We start from the raw sequence: 19,682 nt of genomic DNA on the forward strand, positions 1-19,682 counted from the left end.
CGAAAGGACCCACTTCTCTGGCGGCAGCGAGAGCGCCGAAATCCGCGCGATCGCCAGCTTCTCGCAGGCGGCGGCGGCGGCGCCTTCTTCCTCATCGAGCCCAGCACCATCCTCCTCAACATGTCCGTCAGTGAGATGTTCATCACCTTACAGGGGGTGCTCACTGCCGACCAGGATATCCGCGAGGTGAGAGCGGGTCGGGGACGTCTAAGAACAGGCAGCCCTCCCTGGAAGGAAAACAGGGGTGCGGGGGAGGCCTGCCGTCTCGCCCTACTGCGGGTCCTGGAGACTATGTCCGAAGTTGTTCTCGACCTGTCTAGGCCCGGGACCCACCGCTCATAACTACAACCTAAAACATGGGACTCGTTTCCATTAAAGAAGGAGACAGAGACATGTCTCTGTTGCGGCTCCTGTACATTTTAATAGTTGCACAGGAGAGGGGATTTTGTTAGATGCTGCTTGGAGTGAGAAAAGCTGCACCTACTGAAATGTGCTCTTCTGCACAACCATTAAAAGTACAAGAGGCTTGCTCTCCTTTGTCTCTGCTTGCCTGCTCTCTTTCTTTCTCAGAATACATTTAAAAAGTAAACAAATCACAAGAAAATGATGATGAAGCCCCAGCTGCAACCCATCTTAGGACAGGGTACAGTCTACTTAGGGATGTTGACTAAACAGTTGCAGACAAGTAAACTAGATTGTAAAGTACAACAAATATTTACAACAAAGGAATTCACAGTTGTTAGCTCAGTCATTCCTGGAACGCACAACACCTGTGATCAATCTCTTTCATATTGTGCCTCTTTTGTAGATATGGAACTGAAGCCAAGAGACTGCAGTGTGCTCAGGACTGAGGCTAAGCAGGGAGCTGAATCTAGTATTTTCAGAGCCAAATTACACAGAGGCAAGCCTGGTTTTGCCACTGTCAGGGAGCTGCAGCTATTCGTAGGTCCCCAATGAGCATACTTTTGTGATATGTGTATGGCACATTCACACTGTATGCTTTTAGGTATACACTTAAAACATAGCCCACACAGTCAAGTTGATTGCATTATTTGCTTACAGAGTACCAAGCTGTCATGATGGTTCTAACCAAAATGATGGATATGTCAGCTTTTTTTGCAGTTGTAGAAATGGCTTTCAGAATAAGCATTCTGTCTGGCCCTGATATCATCGCATGTTATAGGTTTTATATATAGAACTGTTTTCTACATCCTGAAGTCTTGGGGCAGTTTGGTAATAGGATTACTGGAACAGGAACAGTTGATATTAGAAATCCAGTTACCTGTCTGTCACTCTATCAAATACCTTTGGTAGAGTTAACTGTGATACATAAATCATCTTGGAACTAAGGCAGCTCCTTAGACCCCTTACCTGTACTGTTCTCAGCTTTATTGAATCTGTGTAGAAGTGGGTACTCCTACACAGCATTTCAAGGCATGCCTACACTACTGAAGTAAGAATGTTTTACTGTTGTGGCTTCACCTTCTCCTTCCTCCTCCAAGGAACCTTAATTTGGAGAGGGATTAGCAATATTTGATTCAGTGTTTGGGACCCACAGAAACCTACAGCTTTGAATTTGTTTGGGGAGTAGAAAAGCTGTGATAAAGGAACCATTGAATTTAGCAGAGTAGATGTGCTTTTAATATAAGAACAAGAAAATATAAAACACCCCTTATTTGATAGAGTTCCACGAAATACAAAACCCAGTTGGTTCCTTAGGGGCCTACAAAGGAATGAATTGAACTCTACTCTCATGTTAGTTCTGTAGATTCCCATGAAATAAACATCCCTGATAAAGTATCAAAGAGCCCAGTAAAATGAATATAACTGTCTCATTAATAAACCTCACCACCACCATGTATACATATATATATATACCTGTAACTCATGGCAACATTTCATGCATCTGATGAAGTGGACTGTGGTCCACAAATGCTTATGCCATAATAAATGTGTTAATCTTGTAAGGTGCCACAACTTTTGTTTTTGCTGCAACAGATTAACATGGGCACCCCTCTGGAAACTCCTAGTTCAGGGTAACTGTGGATGTTTGTCTGTTCTGTCATGTTCTGAGTGTTTTGTTGTCATTTACAGGAGATAAGGAAAGTTGTTCAAACTCTGGAGCAAACAGCCCGAGAAATTCTTACGGTATTACAAGGAGTCCATCAAGGTTCTGGATTTCAGGACAGTAGGTCAAGATTTGGTTGGTTGTTGTCTTCAGTATTTCACTGTATTGGGGAAAGAGTGACAAACATGCTATATGAATGTAGACTGGTTAGAAAAGATTAGAGTAAAAGATGCCCGCCAGGAGTGTGAAATGCTTATATGATTTGTGAAAAATGTATTTTCCTGCTAGTGATGGCCTGTTATTTACTTGTTGAGAATTAAAAATGCAGGGAAGTTGAGCTATGTAACTTGACTGTATACTGTAACCAAGTATGAGCCTTCCGTTGTTAGGCATTTAACTAGACAACATAGACTTGTTCAGCTGACCAGTCAAATAGTGCTTAAGTCGGGCAAAGCTTTCTAACCCATGAAACCTTGAGATGGACTGGATCCAAGTTAGTTATAGCTAACTTGTTCTATTGATTTCTGTGGGACTGAAGCATGGCTAACTTGGTCTGGATCCAGTCCATCAGACTTGTTTCTTTAACCTGCTAGAGTACTGCTTGTTGTCTTTGCTCATGGTACTACGCGTGGAGAGTTAGTTTTTAACAAATACCCAGCTTATTTTTCTTTTCTTGGTTGAGTATACCATCTATTTGTTTTTAATTTCAGTACCAAAGAAGTGTCAGAAGGCTCGTGAACACTTTTGTACTGTTAAAACACAGTTGGCCTCTCTGAAAATCAAGTTTCCTGCAGATCAGTACTACAGGTTAGTAAACTCCTACCTTCCCTCTCGAGTTTATTAGTACAGTGCAGTCACGTTGAACGCCATCGCTTTCTAGGGTTTCAGACTGGATGATGAAAATAGGGAGTCTGCTAAGAGGAAAGTAGTGTATTTGGCAGGGAGCTGAAGTCCAATTAGCTGATATATTCATTCTGCACACATGCACGCTACAGTACTTTACATCCCAATTATGCAGGGAGAACAATCCTGGGGAAAGCACGAGCTTTTTGTTTGGTGCTGGTGCTTATTGGTCTGACTAGGCAGGCAGTGTGGTGTAGCAGGTCACATACAGGATTTAGAGTGAGGAGACCTGAGTTCAACTCTCTACATATCCATAAAACAGATTGGGTGAGTTGGACCAGTCACTGTCATTCATTCACTCTAACCTACCTTACAAAATGCCTTGAGCTCCTTGGATGCAAAGGCAGAGTACAAGTGTGATACATTTAATTATTGCTGTGCTTGGTTATAAAACCATTGTGTTTCTAAGCTTACCTCCTTCACCCTGATATCTACAAAGGTTCATTTAAGGTGCAGTCCTCTCAGTTGCGCCCTCAGTGATCAGAAGGCCCTGAACATGGACTGTCTGATCATCCAGTGTAGGGCGTGGTGGAGGCAAGCTTCACCTCCCCGTCCTCCCACCCTGCAGATTTCATCAGACGGGCTTTTTAGCCCATCTGGCAAGGGCCCCGTGGAGGGGGAGGGAATCAGGCTGGAAGAGGCTCAGGATAACGCATAACCTGCCCTCTCCGGTCTCTTCCCTTCTCCGCCCACCAGAACACCCTCCTTTCCTCCTCCCCGGTGGTCGCTTTTTCAACCTCAGAGGGAAGCCAGCACAGTTCTTTCTTCGCCAGCTGCAAGGGGGAGGGGGGCAGATCTCCAACTCCACCTTCTGAGATCGACGTGCTGTCTCTGACCTCAGAAGGGGGACTCTGAACAAACCTGTGGTCCCTGGGATGCTCACCCAGGGACCATACGCTTGCTCTCTTAAAAACCTTTGTAAGAAACCTACACTGGACTGATGTGGTTGCTTTTTCCATACAGATTCCATGAACATTGGAGGTTTGTGCTACAGCGTTTGGTATTCTTAGCAGCATTTGTTGTCTACTTGGAGACAGAAACCTTAGTGACGCGGGAAGCTGTTACAGAAATACTTGGAAGTAAGTAATTGTTTTTCCACTTATGTGCAATGCGTTTGAGCTGTAGTGATGTAGCGAAACTACATGTTTCAGGTATTCAGTCAGATTTTACACAAATTGGAGCCTCAAATAAGTTTCTATAATTCATTTGGCTTTACTTGCTTCTAAAGATTTCTGACATGGCTTAAATGTGTAATAAAGATTAGACTTCTGCTTCACCTCTGAAATGTTTCCTTCGTTTACTGAAAAATGAGTAACTTAGAGTGTAATCCTGTGCCTGTTTAGACAGAAAAAAGTCCTACAACGACCAGCATTCCTGAGCCAGCATGGCTGGCTGGGGAATGCTGGGAGTTGTGTTTGTTTGTTTATTTGATTTATTAGTCGCCCATCTGGCCAGCTACCCAGCCACTCTAAGCGGCATATGATACAAATAACAACACAAAATATGACAAATTTACATAATCAACTGAACAAAACAACATTGCTCTAAAAAACCCTAACCCACCCCAAATGCCTGCCTGAACAGCCAGGTTTTCAAAGCCCGGCTAAAGTTCATCAAAGAGGGGGCATGACGGAGGTCACTAAGGAGGGAATTCCACAGAATGGGGGCCACCACAGAAAAGGCCCTCTCCCTAGTCCTCACCAGCCTAGCTGTCCTGGCTGATGGGACAGACAGAAGGCCTACCAAGGCTGATCTCGTTGAGCCTTGGTGTTGTTGGAGGCGCTCCTTAAGATAGACTGGGCCGGAACCATATTTGATTTTAAAGGTCAATGCCAACACCTTGAATTGGGCCCGAAGAACAGCTGGTAACCAGTGCAACTCTTTCAGCACTGGAGTGATGTGGTCTCGCCGACGGCTGCCCTTAATCAGGCGGGCCGCCACATTCTGCACCAGCTGCAACTTCCGAACCATCTTCAATGGTAACCCCACATAGAGTGCATCACAGTAGTCTAAGCAAGAGGAGACCAGGGCATGAACTACTGATGGGAGCAGATGGTTAGGGAGATAGGGGCGCAGCCACCGTATCAGATGGAGTTGGTACAGTGCCTCACAGCTGACACCTGAGCCTCCATGGACAGCTGGGAGTCTAAAATGACCCCCAGACTGTGGACCTGGTCCTTCAGGAGCAGCCACACCCCAAGGAAGTTGTAGGACTTCTTTCTGTCTAAACATGCATAGGATTGCACCCTTAGAAAATAAGGAGTCCATATGCTCACTATCTTGAGAGCTATAAAGTTCTTTAGAAAAATTTGAAAGGTTCCTAGTGAAAGAATAAGGAAAAAAAGATTAGGCATAACTTACCAAATTAATCATATGACACTTCACTATTGACTTGGACCTTTGGTTCATTTACAATGCAATCCTATGAATATTCACTCGGAAGAAATCACATTGTGTTTAATGAGGCTGATCCCTAGTAAAGCAGTTTAGGATTGCAGCTGTAGTCCAGTAGCGTCTACTCTGAATGGCAGCAACTCTGCAAGGTCACAGGCAGAGGTGTGTGTTTTTTCTAGCCCTGCCATCTGAATTCCTTTTAACTGGATGTTGGGGGCTGAATCTTGGGCCTTCTGCATGCACAGGATGTGCTCTACCACCAAGCTTCGACCCTTTAGATTTGGTGCTCAGATATGTGAGATGAGATGAGTGGACAAAGAGCAAGGCTTAACCTGGATTGGCATGGGGATCCTGCTTCTTCAGGAGTCTTAATCTGTTAAGATAATAGTTTGTCTGGTTTGCTGTTAGTATTATTGAAGTTGAGTTCAGATTAGTTTTTTTCTTTTGCAGTTGAAGCGGACAGAGAGAGAGGGTTTCACCTGGACATTGAGGATTACCTCTCTGGTGTGTTGACTCTTGCTAGTGAGCTGGTAAGTGAAAGAGTATTGCAAAGATTTAAAACTATGCAGCTTTGCTGGCCTAGCTGGATTGAAAGCAATAGCATGCATGGACAGGGCTAGACGTTACAGCCTCTGATTCTTTTTTTGAAGCTGCTAGTTGCCTTTTTCTGCTGTTTGAAAGACAGGCTTTATAGAGTTGGTGGCATATTACTCTGTGCAAAGTAAAGCTTTTCTGGATTGGGCTTCATCGAACATGTCCTTAAGGTTCATACAAAATTGGTAAATGTTAACTCTCAAAGGAGGACAATGTGCTAATGACTCAGGTGTGAAAATTCTTGTGGAAATTAGTGAGGCAGGCCAGGTCTGACTCGGCCCTTGTATCTCTGCTTAACGTGTACAGTTCTGTTTCACCCAATAGTCTCGGCTAGCAGTGAACAGTGTCACAGCTGGGGACTACTCTCGCCCTCTCCGCATCTCTGCTTTCATCAATGAGTTGGATTCTGGATTCCGCCTTCTCAATCTGAAGAACGACTCCCTGAGAAAACGCTACGATGGCCTCAAGTACGACGTCAAGAAGATAGAGGAGGTGGTTTATGACTTGTCGATCAGAGGGCTCAACAAGGAGGCCACTGGTGGGGAGAAATAGAAAAGGGCTTGTTGAGCTGAATGCACGATTACCTCAGTTTTGCTGCCAATGATGGAGAAGCTTTCACTGAGCTCTCCAGCAGTAGCTTAGAGGAACCACAACCTACAAACCACTGTCATTTTTCCTAACTTAATGTTTAGTATGTCCAAGTGAAAGCACTCAAAACTGTTCATGAATGCCCATCTAGTGGACTCTGTTTGCAGTGTAGTCACCATAGTGTAATCAAACGTGTCATCAGAACTCCGGCCATTACTGTCCAGTTGCCCTGCAGCAGTACCAAGCATGGGAGTTATTTTGCCACTGAGGTTTTGTTTTCTTTTCTGACCATGCTGAGCCTAATCTTTCTGGATCTCCACTTCAGTCACATTTAGTGCAGTTTATGCACATTAAAGTGGAGCGCTTGGCTGCACCAAGTATGTAAATATAAAATGTGCTCAAGACACTTCATGTTCTACTCATGCTCGTAAACCACACTGATTGTTGTACTAGAATTAAGAGTTCAGATTTAGGATAATCGGTTCAATAAACAAATTTTAGGAATTTGTTTTCAAATAGTTATGATATAGTACGCAGATATCTTTGTATTCTTAAAGAACCTCATTTTTACATGGGAAAAGAGGGATGAACTATTCCTTGAAACTTGAATAGTTGGTTGTAGGCATGTTCCAAGTATATATCCAGTTCCAAAAAGCAGAACAACTTTACATGATTTATTGGGGGGCTGGGGGAGTTAAGCACAGATTTCCAGGAGGCCAGTAGCTACATAAGAGTGATGGTGCTAGTGATCCTTTGGATTCTAAGTGGCCTGTTTCATATTTCCTTCCTATTGTATTGTATCTTTTTTTTATAAAATCCCAGGTAGATCATGAAGCAAAGTATTTGACCTTAACAAAAGAGGAAAACAGCTAGTCTCATCTTAATCCTAAATACACTCACCTGAAGGCAGGTTGTTTTACTTGGCTTATTTCCAAGTAAATGTACATAGGATCACAGCCTTGGTAATATAGTATATAGAGCACAGAGGCAAAGGAAATTGCCTTTTCACCTGCATGTGTGCTACCTCCATTATATCAGTATTTAACACCCATCTACTGAATCTCATTTATGTGTGAAATTTGTTTCTGCAATATATAGCCATATTCTGTCTGAACATTTTTCACATAGTGTGCTTTATGAGATCTCTTTTTCCACTCGCCCTAAAATTTTCCTTTGATAAAGATCATCTCCAAAGAATAAGGAAATCTTCGTACTTTATGATATTAGCAGCTGTATCTTTCTTTGTAAACTTTGCCTTGTTCTGGTTACATTTTTTTTAAAATATTCACTGAAAAGGAAATACTTCCTTTGTTAATGTGGGTAAATAAAAAAACACAATTCTTTAACATTGTATGTATTTATGTACTTCTGCAATTCTGTGTCTTAACATTTCTTACAAGATAGGACCATAACTCACAATGAATGGTTTCGTAATTCAGATGACTAGAGTGGAATTAGGAGGTTGCCAGGAATCCTGAATTCAGGGTCTTCCAGAAAGCCAAAGACCACCCAGTTACACCGGACTTAGACTGGCGAGGGGTTACCTAATTGTTTGGATTATGTAATATGTAAGGAGATAGCAAAGCACAGTGGAGTGTTTTTTAATATGTAACCAAGTGCAAACCACTAAGAATGGGAGGTGGCTGTCCAGTGTTTGTGATTTTGTAAACTCTTCCTTTCTTACCCTGCCCCTTCTGCCAGCGGGCCACAAAATACTGTGAAGTGTCTGCCACCTAAGCATATTTATCAAGTGTTTATGGCTGTGGTGGTTGAGGGGAAGCAGCCAGATTAATAAATAAAGGGATCACTATAGTCTTAAATACCATTACGGTAGTTACAAATTCATGGGCTGCACGTTAGAAGCTCCAGAAATTAAAAGGAGACTCCTTATTTTATATAAAAATTAACATTAATAAGAGGATTACAAATGGTCAGCATTTGGTTTCCTATCTAAAGTTCATCTTTAGAAATAAAGATCGGATGGATTATACATTTCCATATCTGGGTCCAACAACAGCTATGTTCTGCTCACGTTTCCCAGTTGGAGGGAGAAAATGCTGTGTGCAAACAGGCCGGATGCCTGGTTCCCTTTCTGATCCAGCAGTTGGGGCTTCATGCATAAAGCCTTTTCAGAATGATTAAAAAAAACTTCACTAACTTGTTTGAGAAGGGATTGAGGTTCCATCTCCCCTCTCCCAATCAAACAGCTGATTGGTGTAATTTAAATCTTTATTAAAAGAACTCAATGCATACTGCTCTGTGTATGCTCCTTTGGATCATCAGGACATCGGTCTCCAAGGCAGTGCTTTATAAGAGGCAGTCAACAGTAATGCAAAATGACTGTAACATCAAACCAAAGCACTAGAAGCTTTGATGTATCTAAACTAAAACTTGCTTTCTGGGTTGAGCAGGGCAAATACTAAAAGTGCAAGGTTCAAATTTGAGCAGAAACAGCAGAAATGTATTGGAGAAGAGAGAAAGAGAGATCACAACTAGGTGAATAAACACATCCCAGAAAGAAGTACTGCAGATACTAAACTTTGAAGGATTAACCCCAGATAACAGGAAAAATTGAGAGGCATTTTGTATACATCCATGTCTACGCTATAGTTGTGTTATGGCATAACAAGTTGAGACACTAGCTTGAATTAAATGTAACAGCCAAAACCATGTTTGGCCCTTATAACTGTCTCTTGGGGCTACACACTGGTTCCCTCTCTTGTTTCCTGGGTCAGATAACCCATAATGTGCAACCCAGTTTGCTTCCAGGCCACGGCGGGAAATCCACTTCACATGGGTTTTCAGTTCTGGTTCAGATGCAAACAACAGTTTGCCTAAAAAGAGGAAAGAATCAAAATGCACACAAGGTAGGAGGGACTGCATGAACTGGAGGCATGGTCAGAATGGCCAAACTACATGTAGTTTGACAGCTATATGTAAGCTCAGCCAATGTTCCCCAATCCCCCAGAGCATCTTCTCTTTCAAAAAGCTGTTGGGCTAAATGGAGGCCATTTACTGTAATCAATACCCATATAGTTTTTCATGAAGGGGTTCAGGAGTATTTGAGAGGATAGGGCCTCTAATGTGGTTAAAGGCCCAGAATTCTTCAGTCTTTCAGTCGTGTCCGACTCTTTGTGACCCCATGGACCATAGCACGCCAGGCCTTCCTGTCCTGCGCTCTCTCCCGGAGCGTGCTCAAGTTCATATTCATTGCATCCGTGATGCTATCTAGCCATCTCATCCTCTGCCGTCCCCTTCTCCTTTTGCCTTCAGTCTTTCCCAGCATCAGGGTCTTTTCCAGGGAGTTTTCTCTTCGCATTAGGTGGCCAAAATATTGGAGCTTCAGCTTCAGTATCTGTCCTTCCAATGAGCACTCAGGGTTGATTTCCTTTAGGATGGACTGATTTGACCTCCTTGCAGTCCAGGGCACTCGTAAGAGTCTTCTCCAGCACCACAGTTCGAAAGCATCAATTCTTCGGCGCTCAGCCTTCCTTATAGTCCAGCTCTCACAGCCATACATTACTACTGGGAAAACCATAGCTTTGATTAGACAGACCTTTGTCGGCAAGGTGATGTCTCTGCTTCTTACTATGCTGTCTAGGTTTTTTTTTTTCAAGGCCCAGAAGCCCTTCCACTAATAAGGTGCCAGCTCTACATATGGCCATAAGGCAGTGGTTTTGACATATTTGGGGGCAGGGAGTTTTACAAATTGTGGTGTTGCCACCATGAATATTGCTGTCTGTGCTTGCTATTTGAAATCAGTGCATTGATGATATGGTCAGAAAGGTGCTCCAAGTCGGGGGTGGGCAAAAGGCAGGACTTCAGATGTTTTGGACTTCAACCCTCAGAAGCCCCTGTCAGTATTGCCAATGGTCAGGAATGATGAAAGTTGAAATCCAAAACATCTGGAGATCTATGGTCTGCCTACCCCTGCTCTAGGTTGACTTTAAAAAGACCACAACATAACATAAATGGAGAAACTGCTTTATGAGGCATTAAGGGCTTTATGGGGCAGAACCAGAACAGTATTAGGAAACCTGTGCAGATTATACAGCATTTGCATACTATGTCTTACCTGTCTTGGGAAGGATAGTAGCCTCATTTTACCTATGTTTTCAATGCCGCCTGATTGACCCCTCACTCCATCTCCACTTCCCAGTGGCCAATCCCAACCTCTCCCTCCAGCCTTGTCTTCTTGACTCAGAAGGATGTGTAGAATCCAGTGGGTCCTGTACTGTACCCAGCATGCTAAAATAGAAATAAGCCCTATTCAGAAGTAACACCCATGCATGTATTCAGCATGTGATGGGAGCGGTGTTACCGCACTTGCTGATGTCCACATGTGGATGTCATTTCTAAACAGATAAATTTTGAGACCTGTGGAAATCAGTAACTTGAGTAGGCCAAGGTATAAAACTACTTCCCACCACCTACTTACACATATCCCTACCTCACCCCCCAAAAGGGTCATGTCTGCACTACTGCATGTAGAAGGCTGCTTTTGCCTGATGTGGGGTTTTGTGAATTGTACTTCCATCCCCTCATCCCCCTCGTGTTGTACAAACAAATAGCCAGAAATGCCAACAGCTTTCAGCAAAATGTGCCCATCTTCAACCAGGTACACTATGGGTTGAGGTAACCCATGGTTAACTCTGTGCTCACACCTATACCTGCCCACTGTAGTGCAGACATTTTCGGATCTTTGCCAAGCGTAAGTTCATTCACAGTGCAGACAGTATGTGCCCAAGGAACTGTGGTGCAGTGGCGAGTGCTAGACTTTCCTATGAGGGAAAGCAGGGTTCAAATCTTTCCTTCACAAGAAACACGCCAGCACAGTTCACATGACACATGGGTGGGTGCCAGCTGGGTGCAGTTTCTTGTATTGTCCAATCCCTGCAAGGATGGCTTGTTGCAGTGGTTAACAAGCCACCCAGAACCCAAGGCCTGTTATAGGGTTGTGCTGTGGTTTGTTAACCACCCCGACATGCCACCCTCGCTGGCTTTGGACTACACAAGAAGCTGCAGCGAAGGCATAAATCAGCAACATGGCACCCCATCCACAACCTACTGTGACTTAAGCCACGGTGGGCCGTGGTGATTGTGCGAAAACGTTGCTGTGTGACCTTGGGGCAGTTGCCATTTCTTTAACCTACTTCATTATTGTGAGGATAAAATGGAAGCAGGGGAGAATCAAGTACACCAGCTCCTTGGAGGAAAGGCTATAAATGCAAAAAAAACACAGGCAGCATGCAAAGCTCAAGATTATTTGGTGTAAACTTGCTTTATGGGGAACCCGAGGAATAGAGGCAACATGCCTAGATGCCCATAATGTTAATGAAAGGCCCTTATTCAGAACACTGCAATTCAATAGCACCAGTCAGTGGGTTGGATCCATACTTGATCATTACTAGAGTAGACCTACTGAAATAAATGGGTTTGCTCTAAGTATGACAGTCTGGATCCAACCCAGTTATTTCAAAACTGGGGGCAGTGACACCAGTAAGGACAATAAAGGGATCACAATTGGTATAGTGGACCTTGCAAAATTATTTTCTTCCCATGTACAATGTTCAATTAGCTATAGAATAGAAACATGCAGTGTGATTGCCACAGATTTTGTTCTCTCAGGTGGGATATCATTCTACAGTGTCTCATTTTAAATTCGGATTTGTCGAAGGTAGGAATGATCTGGTACACAAAGGAAATGTAATGTTAATTAAAGCTCAAGGAAACAATTATTAAAACTTTTTATGTTGTTAATCTACAATATAACATAACGGATTCCTTTTTAATTAAAATTTTGAAAGACACTAGATTACATAATTTAAATAATCACAAACTAGAAGAGGTAATTGAGCCGCGTCAACAGAAGCACAGTTCAGAACTATTTCTGATGCACCACATTCCTTGGTTTTCTACAATGGATTTTTAACCATTTACAAACAAGTCCAGTGATCCTTAAAGGGAGAGAGTATTGCTTATCCACAGGATTCTAGAGTAGATATGCTGGAATGTTTGTGGGTGAACTCTGAATATATTTTGGCTTCCCTTTCGGTTACATGTGTTCAGTGCAAAGTAAAACTCAGTAAACTTGCACCTACTTGGGCTTGAGGGTAGAAATGGGAAATCGTAGATAAATAAATAAAAAAACAAAACAAAGGGAAAACAACAGCTGCTAAAGGAAATATTTCCCGGGAGAGCAAGCTGAGATGAGAAGTTCATTATACTGTCCAAACGTTCTCCGTAACTGGGTTAATACTGCTCTAAATTTGACCTGGATGTTGCCTAATGCCATTATAATATATGCACAATGAAACCTCTATCATATATTGTCAAGAATCCTTTCCCCAGCACAATCATGCAGTGTCAAACATCTCACACTCTTTATCTTATTCTCACAATATTAACAATATTGGCTCAATATTTTCTTTCTAGAGACCTGCTCCTAATGATCTGGTGCCAAATAACTCCTAATTACCATAGAGAAAGACATCGCCCCATGTTGGCCACAAATCTGAAGGGCCTGCCCCCCTTGAACAAGTCTTATCAGGCTAAGGCCTGTTTTCCCTCATACAGACAATACACAACTTTTGGTTGTCTTTGCTGTTATACCTATTTACAAGATGTGCAAAAGATTTCCATTGCCCAGCATCTAGGTCTAAAGAACCTTTCCCGATTATTCCTTAGGATAGCATAGTTGTCAAGTTTTGGTGAAGTGATTCTCTTGGCCAGCCAGAATAGAACCTGCATTCCTAAAGTTCATGTTATACTTAACCTTCATTCAACACTTAACAGGTAAATTATTCAAGCTAACAGTACTTTCCTTCTTGTTACCAGCTTGCTAAATTACTGTAAGTAGTGGGTTGGGCACATGTCACCTCTCAGTATGGCAGCCCCTTATGGCATCTTATTCAATGGGGCCCTCGCTTCATCACCCCTTCAGGCAATGTTTCTCAAAATGGGGAGTGTGACTCTCCAGGAAGTTTGTGGGACACCACAAAAGAAAGAGCAGAGTTTTGTATATCTTATTGGTGGTAGGCTCATACAGAAGCTCAAGATTTCCCACGGTGGGAGTTCCTACCTCAGTGGATTTGCTGAAAGGGAAGAGTGGAATGGTGAGTCCCTGACCATTGTGAGTACCTCAAGCTAGAGATCATGGCATGGGGTGAGGGCTGTGTAGTAGCCAAGAAGAGGAAATGTGAGGGGTGGAGCAGTTGTGTGTGTGTGTGCGCGCGCACATGCGCATGCAAACGTGTATCTATATATATCCGTCAATCTTGGTTTCTCTCAGGTCCTCGTTTTTCCAATATTAAGTTCAGTTTGTCCCGAACTTTGAGAATTAAAAAAACACAATGAGAATGTATAAACACTTTTGTGCACATTTCTCCTAATACATTCATTTTTGTATGCATTTCCGCCTAATATACACGTTTTTAGCAAGCAATTTTCCTAATATAATGCATTTTGGACATTATTTCCCCAAATATACAAATTGTACACAGTTTTTGATTGGAAAATTCAGAGAAGTACGAATTTTGAAGGATAATTAAGTTTCAGTTCATGTAGTGGTTCAAAAGTGCAAAATTAGGTACAAATATCTCCTCCATCCCTCGTATATAATTTTAGTGGGTTGGATCCAGATTTAGGTGCATGCGACTGGGCTGGGAGAAGCAGACTTCCTCACCCCCTCTCCATGGCAGCTCCTCCAACCCCCTGAAAATGCTACACAGAGGGTCAGAGGACCCTGCTGAATGGGTTGAGTTGTGCGGGGGGGGGGGATCTGTGAAAATCAGGTGGAGGCATTTCCTTTGAGAAGAGTCCTTCCACCCACAGAAGGCAGATCCTGGATCCAACCCTCTGTGTCTGTGCGTGTATGTATGTTGGAACCACGCAGTTGGGAGCAAAGTGGCATAAAGGTTGCAAGAACCAGGTAGGTATACCAATGAGGTTTCTAGGCTGGGCTGTGTGGAAGATCTAACAAGTTTAAAAATGGGGCACAATTTCCCTAGAATCTGAGAAACACTGATTAAGAAGTACTTGTTACAAAGTCCTTCTTGGTAGAAAATGAAGTGGTCATAGGTAGCTCTGATGCTATTTGGCGAGGTAAAGTTCATCCTTTGTGCAATTCTATGAAGAGAAGATACTCAACCCAAAGCAGGTCTAGTGGAATTTCTGAGCACAGCCAAGTCATTTCACAGTGAGAATCCTCTCATGACCTATTGTGAGATGCACTTATCATGATGTTGGGCAAGGCATTACGCCGCTTCTTCCAGGAGCCCAACTCCCGAGAGTACCTCCGTATCTGCCTGAACCAGTGGTGAGTCCGTGCTTTGTCACCATCGCGGAACACAAAGGACTCCCGCCTAACCTCAAGGAGTTCAAATGTATCATCACAATCGGGATCCACAGAGACCACGCAGTTACTCAGTCTCAAAGGCTCCCTGAGCAAACTGAACTTCCCATTGTTTTTGTCTCTAATGAGTACCAGTACTGCATCTTTCACAGGCCCTGGCTCCCCAGGTTCGAAGCTAGATTCAGATGTACGTCTGAGGTTGACCATGAGGAGCACTTGCATGTTCTGGAATTTTAAGGTCTTGCTGCCCTTTTTCACCCACTGTCCATCTGGCGGCTGGGCAAGCTGCAGGGGCCCTTCCATAACGAAACGGGTTTCTTCCCGCAGCCAGCCCATGGTCTTGATCGCTGTTTCCCTCATTTCGATGTTAATGACTTCCCTGTTCTTCTTGCTGTCCTGGCGGAAGGAACGTAGAGTCCAGGAATTCCCTTCCTGCTTGGTTTTCATGTTGATGTGCTCTAGGTGGGACTCAATGCGGCTCTTGGCCTCCCGCAGGCTACTGTAATCTGGGTGGTACTCAATGGTGGCTTTGATGATGCGGCTCAGCAGAAGTGGGTATTTGGTGACTCTCTGCAGTGGAGCCATGAGGAAGGACCGCAGGTTCATGCGACGAAGTGCTGTGTTGTCATTCTGGGAAACATTGAGGAATATCCTGCAGGGATTTCAAAAAGAATTTTTGCAGTAAGCAGGCTTGGGAAAATGAAAAAGCATAACACTAAGGGTCTTATATCTATGGAAGGCACCCTTATCTCGAGTTACTATATGCCTTACCACTGCATCCATATTGGTGGTCACTGGAAGTGGACCATTTTTCCACTCATCCTTTTGGATACCACTCAGTTTATTGGGGTTTTTAATTTATTTTATTAAGTTGCCGGAGGTAACTAAATAAATGCAGGTTTTGTTGTTGTTGTTCAGTCATTCAGTCGTGTCCGACTCTTCGTGACCCCATGGACCATAGCATGCCAGGCCTTCCTGTCCTGCACTCTCTCCCGGAGTGTGCTCAAGTTGATATTCATTGCATCGGTGATGCTATCTAGCCATACCTGTAACTGTAGTTCTTCGAGTGGTCATCTGTGCATTCACACATATGGGCTCTGCTCCTGTGCTGAGTCTCATTCGCAAAAACTTCCATAGCTAAGGAACGTTTTGGCGGGAACCCTTCCCCCACCATCCACTGTGCATGTCCCAGCGGGTTCCCGCCCATTCCCTCAGTTCCTTGAGGCAGCCTAATGTGGCCTTGGACCTGAGGGAAACAATCATGCCTCAGTACCAACATCGAATGCGACACTGACACTGAAGCGGGGATGGTGGGAGGGTTGTGTGAATGCACAGATGACCACTCGAAGAACTACAGTTACAGGTAAGCAACCTGCATTTATTTAGTTACCTCTGGCAAATTAATAAAATAAATTAAAACCTCCTTCTTCGTGGTCTCTGTGCATCACACATATGGGCATTTAACAAGCTCACTTACCAGAGGTGGGTCGGTGTCTTAAGCCAAGACTGATGATAGCATGGCTTGCCCAAAAGCACAGTCTGAACATACTTGAACGTCGAGTTTGTAGTGCTTCACAAACATCAACGATTTCGACCCTGTCGCTGCCTTGCACAAATCCGACAGTGGTAAGCCTCTGGTGAAAGCTGTAGATGTAGCTACTGCTCAAGTGGAATGTGCTCCGAGGTGATGAGGGTGTTCCAATCCCAACAAATCATAGGCCAAGCCAATGGTCTTCACAATCCAGGAAGCCAGTCTTTGGGAGGAGACAGGGGAGCCCCTCTTGGGACTGCTGTAGCAACGAAAAGGCATTGCGTGGTATGGAATGATGCTGACCTGGATTTGTAGAGAGCCAATGCCCTCCGGACATCTGTCAGGGTGGAAACTGAGCTGATAGAACCCCAGAGCAGTTCTGATTCTGAGGAGGATCAGCAATCCGTGGGAGAGGAGCCAGCTCATCCCTCACAGGCACAGCAGCAGGCAGAGATTCCTCCTGCCGGCATTCCTGAGATAGGTAGTGATCCTAGCAGTGAGAAAGTGCGGGAACGGGGCTTGCTAGACGCTCGATGCAGACGCAGGGAGTGATGAGCAATGGAGGGAGCAGAAAGGAGGCGAGGAGCCCGTTTGGCGCGCAAGCAACGGCCACCTCCCGTGGACCCAAGAGAAAGAGGGAGGATCTCTCCCTAGCCTATAAGTTCAGGGTCTTCAAGTGATTCTCCTTCAAACGGGGATCAACTGCCTACTCGGAGCATAGGCTACTCTGCTGTTCATTGCTTAGTCGCTGGTGATTAGCATCTGAAAGAGTCATTAAGTTGTAAAAGGATTAAAGCCTTGAAAAGAATCCTTTCGTCTGTGTCTTGAGTTGGCTATTGGAGTGTACTGAAAGAGGCCACTAGGGCGCTCCTGACAACATTGAGAGCATGCAATTTCCTTTCCAGATCAGAAGAAGGGTCTGGGAAGAAGTAAAGTAGCGATATGGTCTGGTTGATGTGGAAGTCAGAGACTACTCTTGGTAGAAAGCCAATATCTGGCCTAAGGTCAACTTTGTCCTTATGAAAAATCATGTATGGGTGGTCCACCCGCAAGGCACAAAGTTCACTGACATGTCTAGAGGACATGATGGCAACCAAGAAGGCAACTTTCCACAAAAGCAGGCAAAGGTCCATTGTGGCCAAGGGTTCAAAGGGCTTTGAGAAGAGAGCATGAAAGAACACTGAAAGATTCCACTGAGGAACCAAAGTTCGAACTGGAGGGGCCAAGTTCTTTAGACCCTGCAGGAACTGGCAGGTAGTAGGGTGAGTAAAGAAGGAAAAACTTTGAACTGGTCCTCTGTAACAAGAAAGAGCTGCTAGATAAACTCGTAAAGATGAGAGTTTCAATCCTTTCTGAAACAAACTATGAAGAAAAAAGAGAACCTCTTCCAAAGAAGCCTGAAGAGGGTCAAAAGCATGAAGGGCCACGAAGGACTGAAAGAATGACCACTTCACAGCATGGGAACAACGAGTAGTTGGCCTCCTCATTGCATCGAGGAAAGCTTGAACTTTGGGCTGAACCCGAGAAGGAGTGATCACGGCTGGATCCTCCAAGCTGTGAGCTGCAGCGTGCCGAGATATGGGTGATGGATCCTGCTTCGGTCCGGAGATATCAGGTCCAGATCCTGTGGAAGGTGGAGGAACTGTCTCCTCGACAGATGCAGTAAAGTTGGAAACCAGGGCTGTCTCGGCCATCAAGGAGCAATGAGAATGCATTCCGTCCCACTGTGCGCTATCTTCTGCAGCACCTTGGAGAGGAGGGAAAACAGCGGAAACAGGTAGAAAAGTTTTCCCCACCTTTGAATCTGGAACGCACTGCCCAGAGAGGACTGACTCCTGCTCTTGTACAGAAGTGGGGGCATATGGCATTCGCCAGAGTGGAGAACAAGTCTATTGATGGATTGTCCCAATGCTGTAAGAGGAGATCCAGAATACCAAGGGACATCTGCCACTTGTGAGGAGACTGGTACCTTCGGCTTAGAGTGTCCGCTAAGACATTGTCCTTCCTGGCAATATGAAGAGCACTCAAGAGAATGCGCTGCTGAATGGTCCACTGAAAAATGTCCAACGTGAGGTTGACAAGATGTGAAGAGTGCATTCCGCCCTGCTTCTGGATGTGCCAGAAAACTGACATATTGTCCATCAAGACTTGTACATGTCTGCCTTGAAGATAAGACTTGAAAGCACGCATTGCTTTCCAAGTCGCAAGAAACTCTACAAGGTTTATGCGGTATGTCTTTTCTTTTGTAGACCATAAACCCTGAGTCTTCAATGGACCGCAGTGGGCTCCCCATCTGGAAAGAGAGGCATCTGTTGTCAGGATTCGTATAGGAAGCTGCTGAACGAAAGGCATGCCTCGATCCAAGTTATATGGCTGCAGCCACCAAAGGAGGGATGTTAGGACCCTGGCCAGGATCGAAAGGTGACAGCGCTGAGCATCCAAGCTGGAGTCAAAATTTTGGAGCAGCCAAGTTTGTAGCAGTCACATCCAAAGTCTTGCCCACCTGACAACTAAGACCGTAGCGGCCGTGTGGCCCAATAGAACTTGGATGGTGCGGGTGGTGACTGAGCGACAGGCGGAGACAGTCTCCGTGAGAGCAATTAATTGTTCTTGCCGGTTCCGAGGGAGGTAAGCCTGCGCAACCATCGAATCCAATAGTGTTCCTATAAACTGGAGAGTCGGCTCCAAAATTGACTTTTCTCTGTTGACATAGAGGCCCGATGCACTGAGAAGTTCAGAACAATCCTGATGGCATGACAAATGTCTGCCCTTGAATCTGAGACCAGGAGCCAATTGTTGAGATATGGATAAAGCTCAATGACTTGCAGCCTCAGGTATGTGCACATGACCACCACGCAGTTGGTAAAAACTCTCGGGAGGTCGCCAGGCCGAATGGTAGGACCTGAAACTGGAACATGACGGTACCGATGACGAACCACAGGTATCGACGGTGGGCATCCACAATAGCTATGTGGAAGTAGGCATCCTTCAGGTCCACGGCAGCAAACCAGACATTCTGTGGAAGAAGAGGGAGAATCGTGGCCAAAGTGATCATTCTGAACCTTCTGGGCTTGATAAATTTGTTCAAGTTCCTTAAATCCATGATGGGGTGAAGGCTTCCATCCTGCTTTGGTACAGTGAAGTACCGGGGGAAGAAACCATTGTCTGGCTGAAATGGAAGGACTCTCTGAATAGCTCCCTTTCAGAGCAAGGTGGATGTCTCCTGAAGGAGGACCTGCAATGGTGGTATG

General features: G+C 44.5%; 2 protein-coding genes across 3 annotated transcripts in view; one reads left to right on the forward strand and one right to left on the reverse strand.

The window, feature by feature from the left end:
- Nucleotides 1-19: 19 nt before the first annotated feature.
- On the forward strand, nucleotides 20-9,946 carry TSN (translin). 2 transcript variants are annotated; one of them, XM_084807354.1, is made up of 6 exons: nucleotides 20-186; nucleotides 2,095-2,203; nucleotides 2,779-2,875; nucleotides 3,935-4,050; nucleotides 5,816-5,895; nucleotides 6,284-9,946. In XM_084807354.1, exons 1-6 carry the CDS (start codon nucleotides 121-123, stop codon nucleotides 6,509-6,511), a joined length of 696 nt encoding a protein of 231 aa, XP_084663480.1. In that variant the 5' UTR covers nucleotides 20-120; the 3' UTR covers nucleotides 6,512-9,946. The 2 variants fall into 2 exon arrangements, with proteins under 2 accessions (XP_084663480.1, XP_084663486.1); XM_084807360.1 differs by having other exon boundaries at nucleotides 2,095-2,188; nucleotides 6,284-9,945.
- A 4,679-nt stretch (nucleotides 9,947-14,625) lies between these two features.
- The window catches only part of LOC146358289 (uncharacterized), a 104,716-nt gene continuing 99,659 nt past the window's right edge, over nucleotides 14,626-19,682 (reverse strand). Inside the window, exon 8 of the mRNA XM_084807205.1 lies at nucleotides 14,626-15,552. Within this exon, the coding sequence (XP_084663331.1) occupies nucleotides 14,757-15,552 (796 nt within the window). The 3' untranslated portion in view covers nucleotides 14,626-14,756. The remainder of the gene's footprint in view (nucleotides 15,553-19,682) is intronic.

This window comes from Heloderma suspectum, chromosome 1, assembly GCF_057233095.1.
Source record: "Heloderma suspectum isolate Gila_16-S chromosome 1, 16-S_ref, whole genome shotgun sequence".
NCBI classification, from domain to species: domain Eukaryota; kingdom Metazoa; phylum Chordata; class Lepidosauria; order Squamata; family Helodermatidae; genus Heloderma; species Heloderma suspectum.

Coding starts and splice junctions, on each gene's coding strand:
- TSN (XM_084807354.1), top strand. CDS start 121: ATGTCCGTCAGTGAGATGTTCATCACCTTACAGGGGGTGCTCACTGCC. Junction 4,051..5,815: donor TGTTACAGAAATACTTGGAA/GTAAGTAATTGT, acceptor TTTCTTTTGCAG/TTGAAGCGGACAGAGAGAGA. Junction 5,896..6,283: donor TGACTCTTGCTAGTGAGCTG/GTAAGTGAAAGA, acceptor TTCACCCAATAG/TCTCGGCTAGCAGTGAACAG.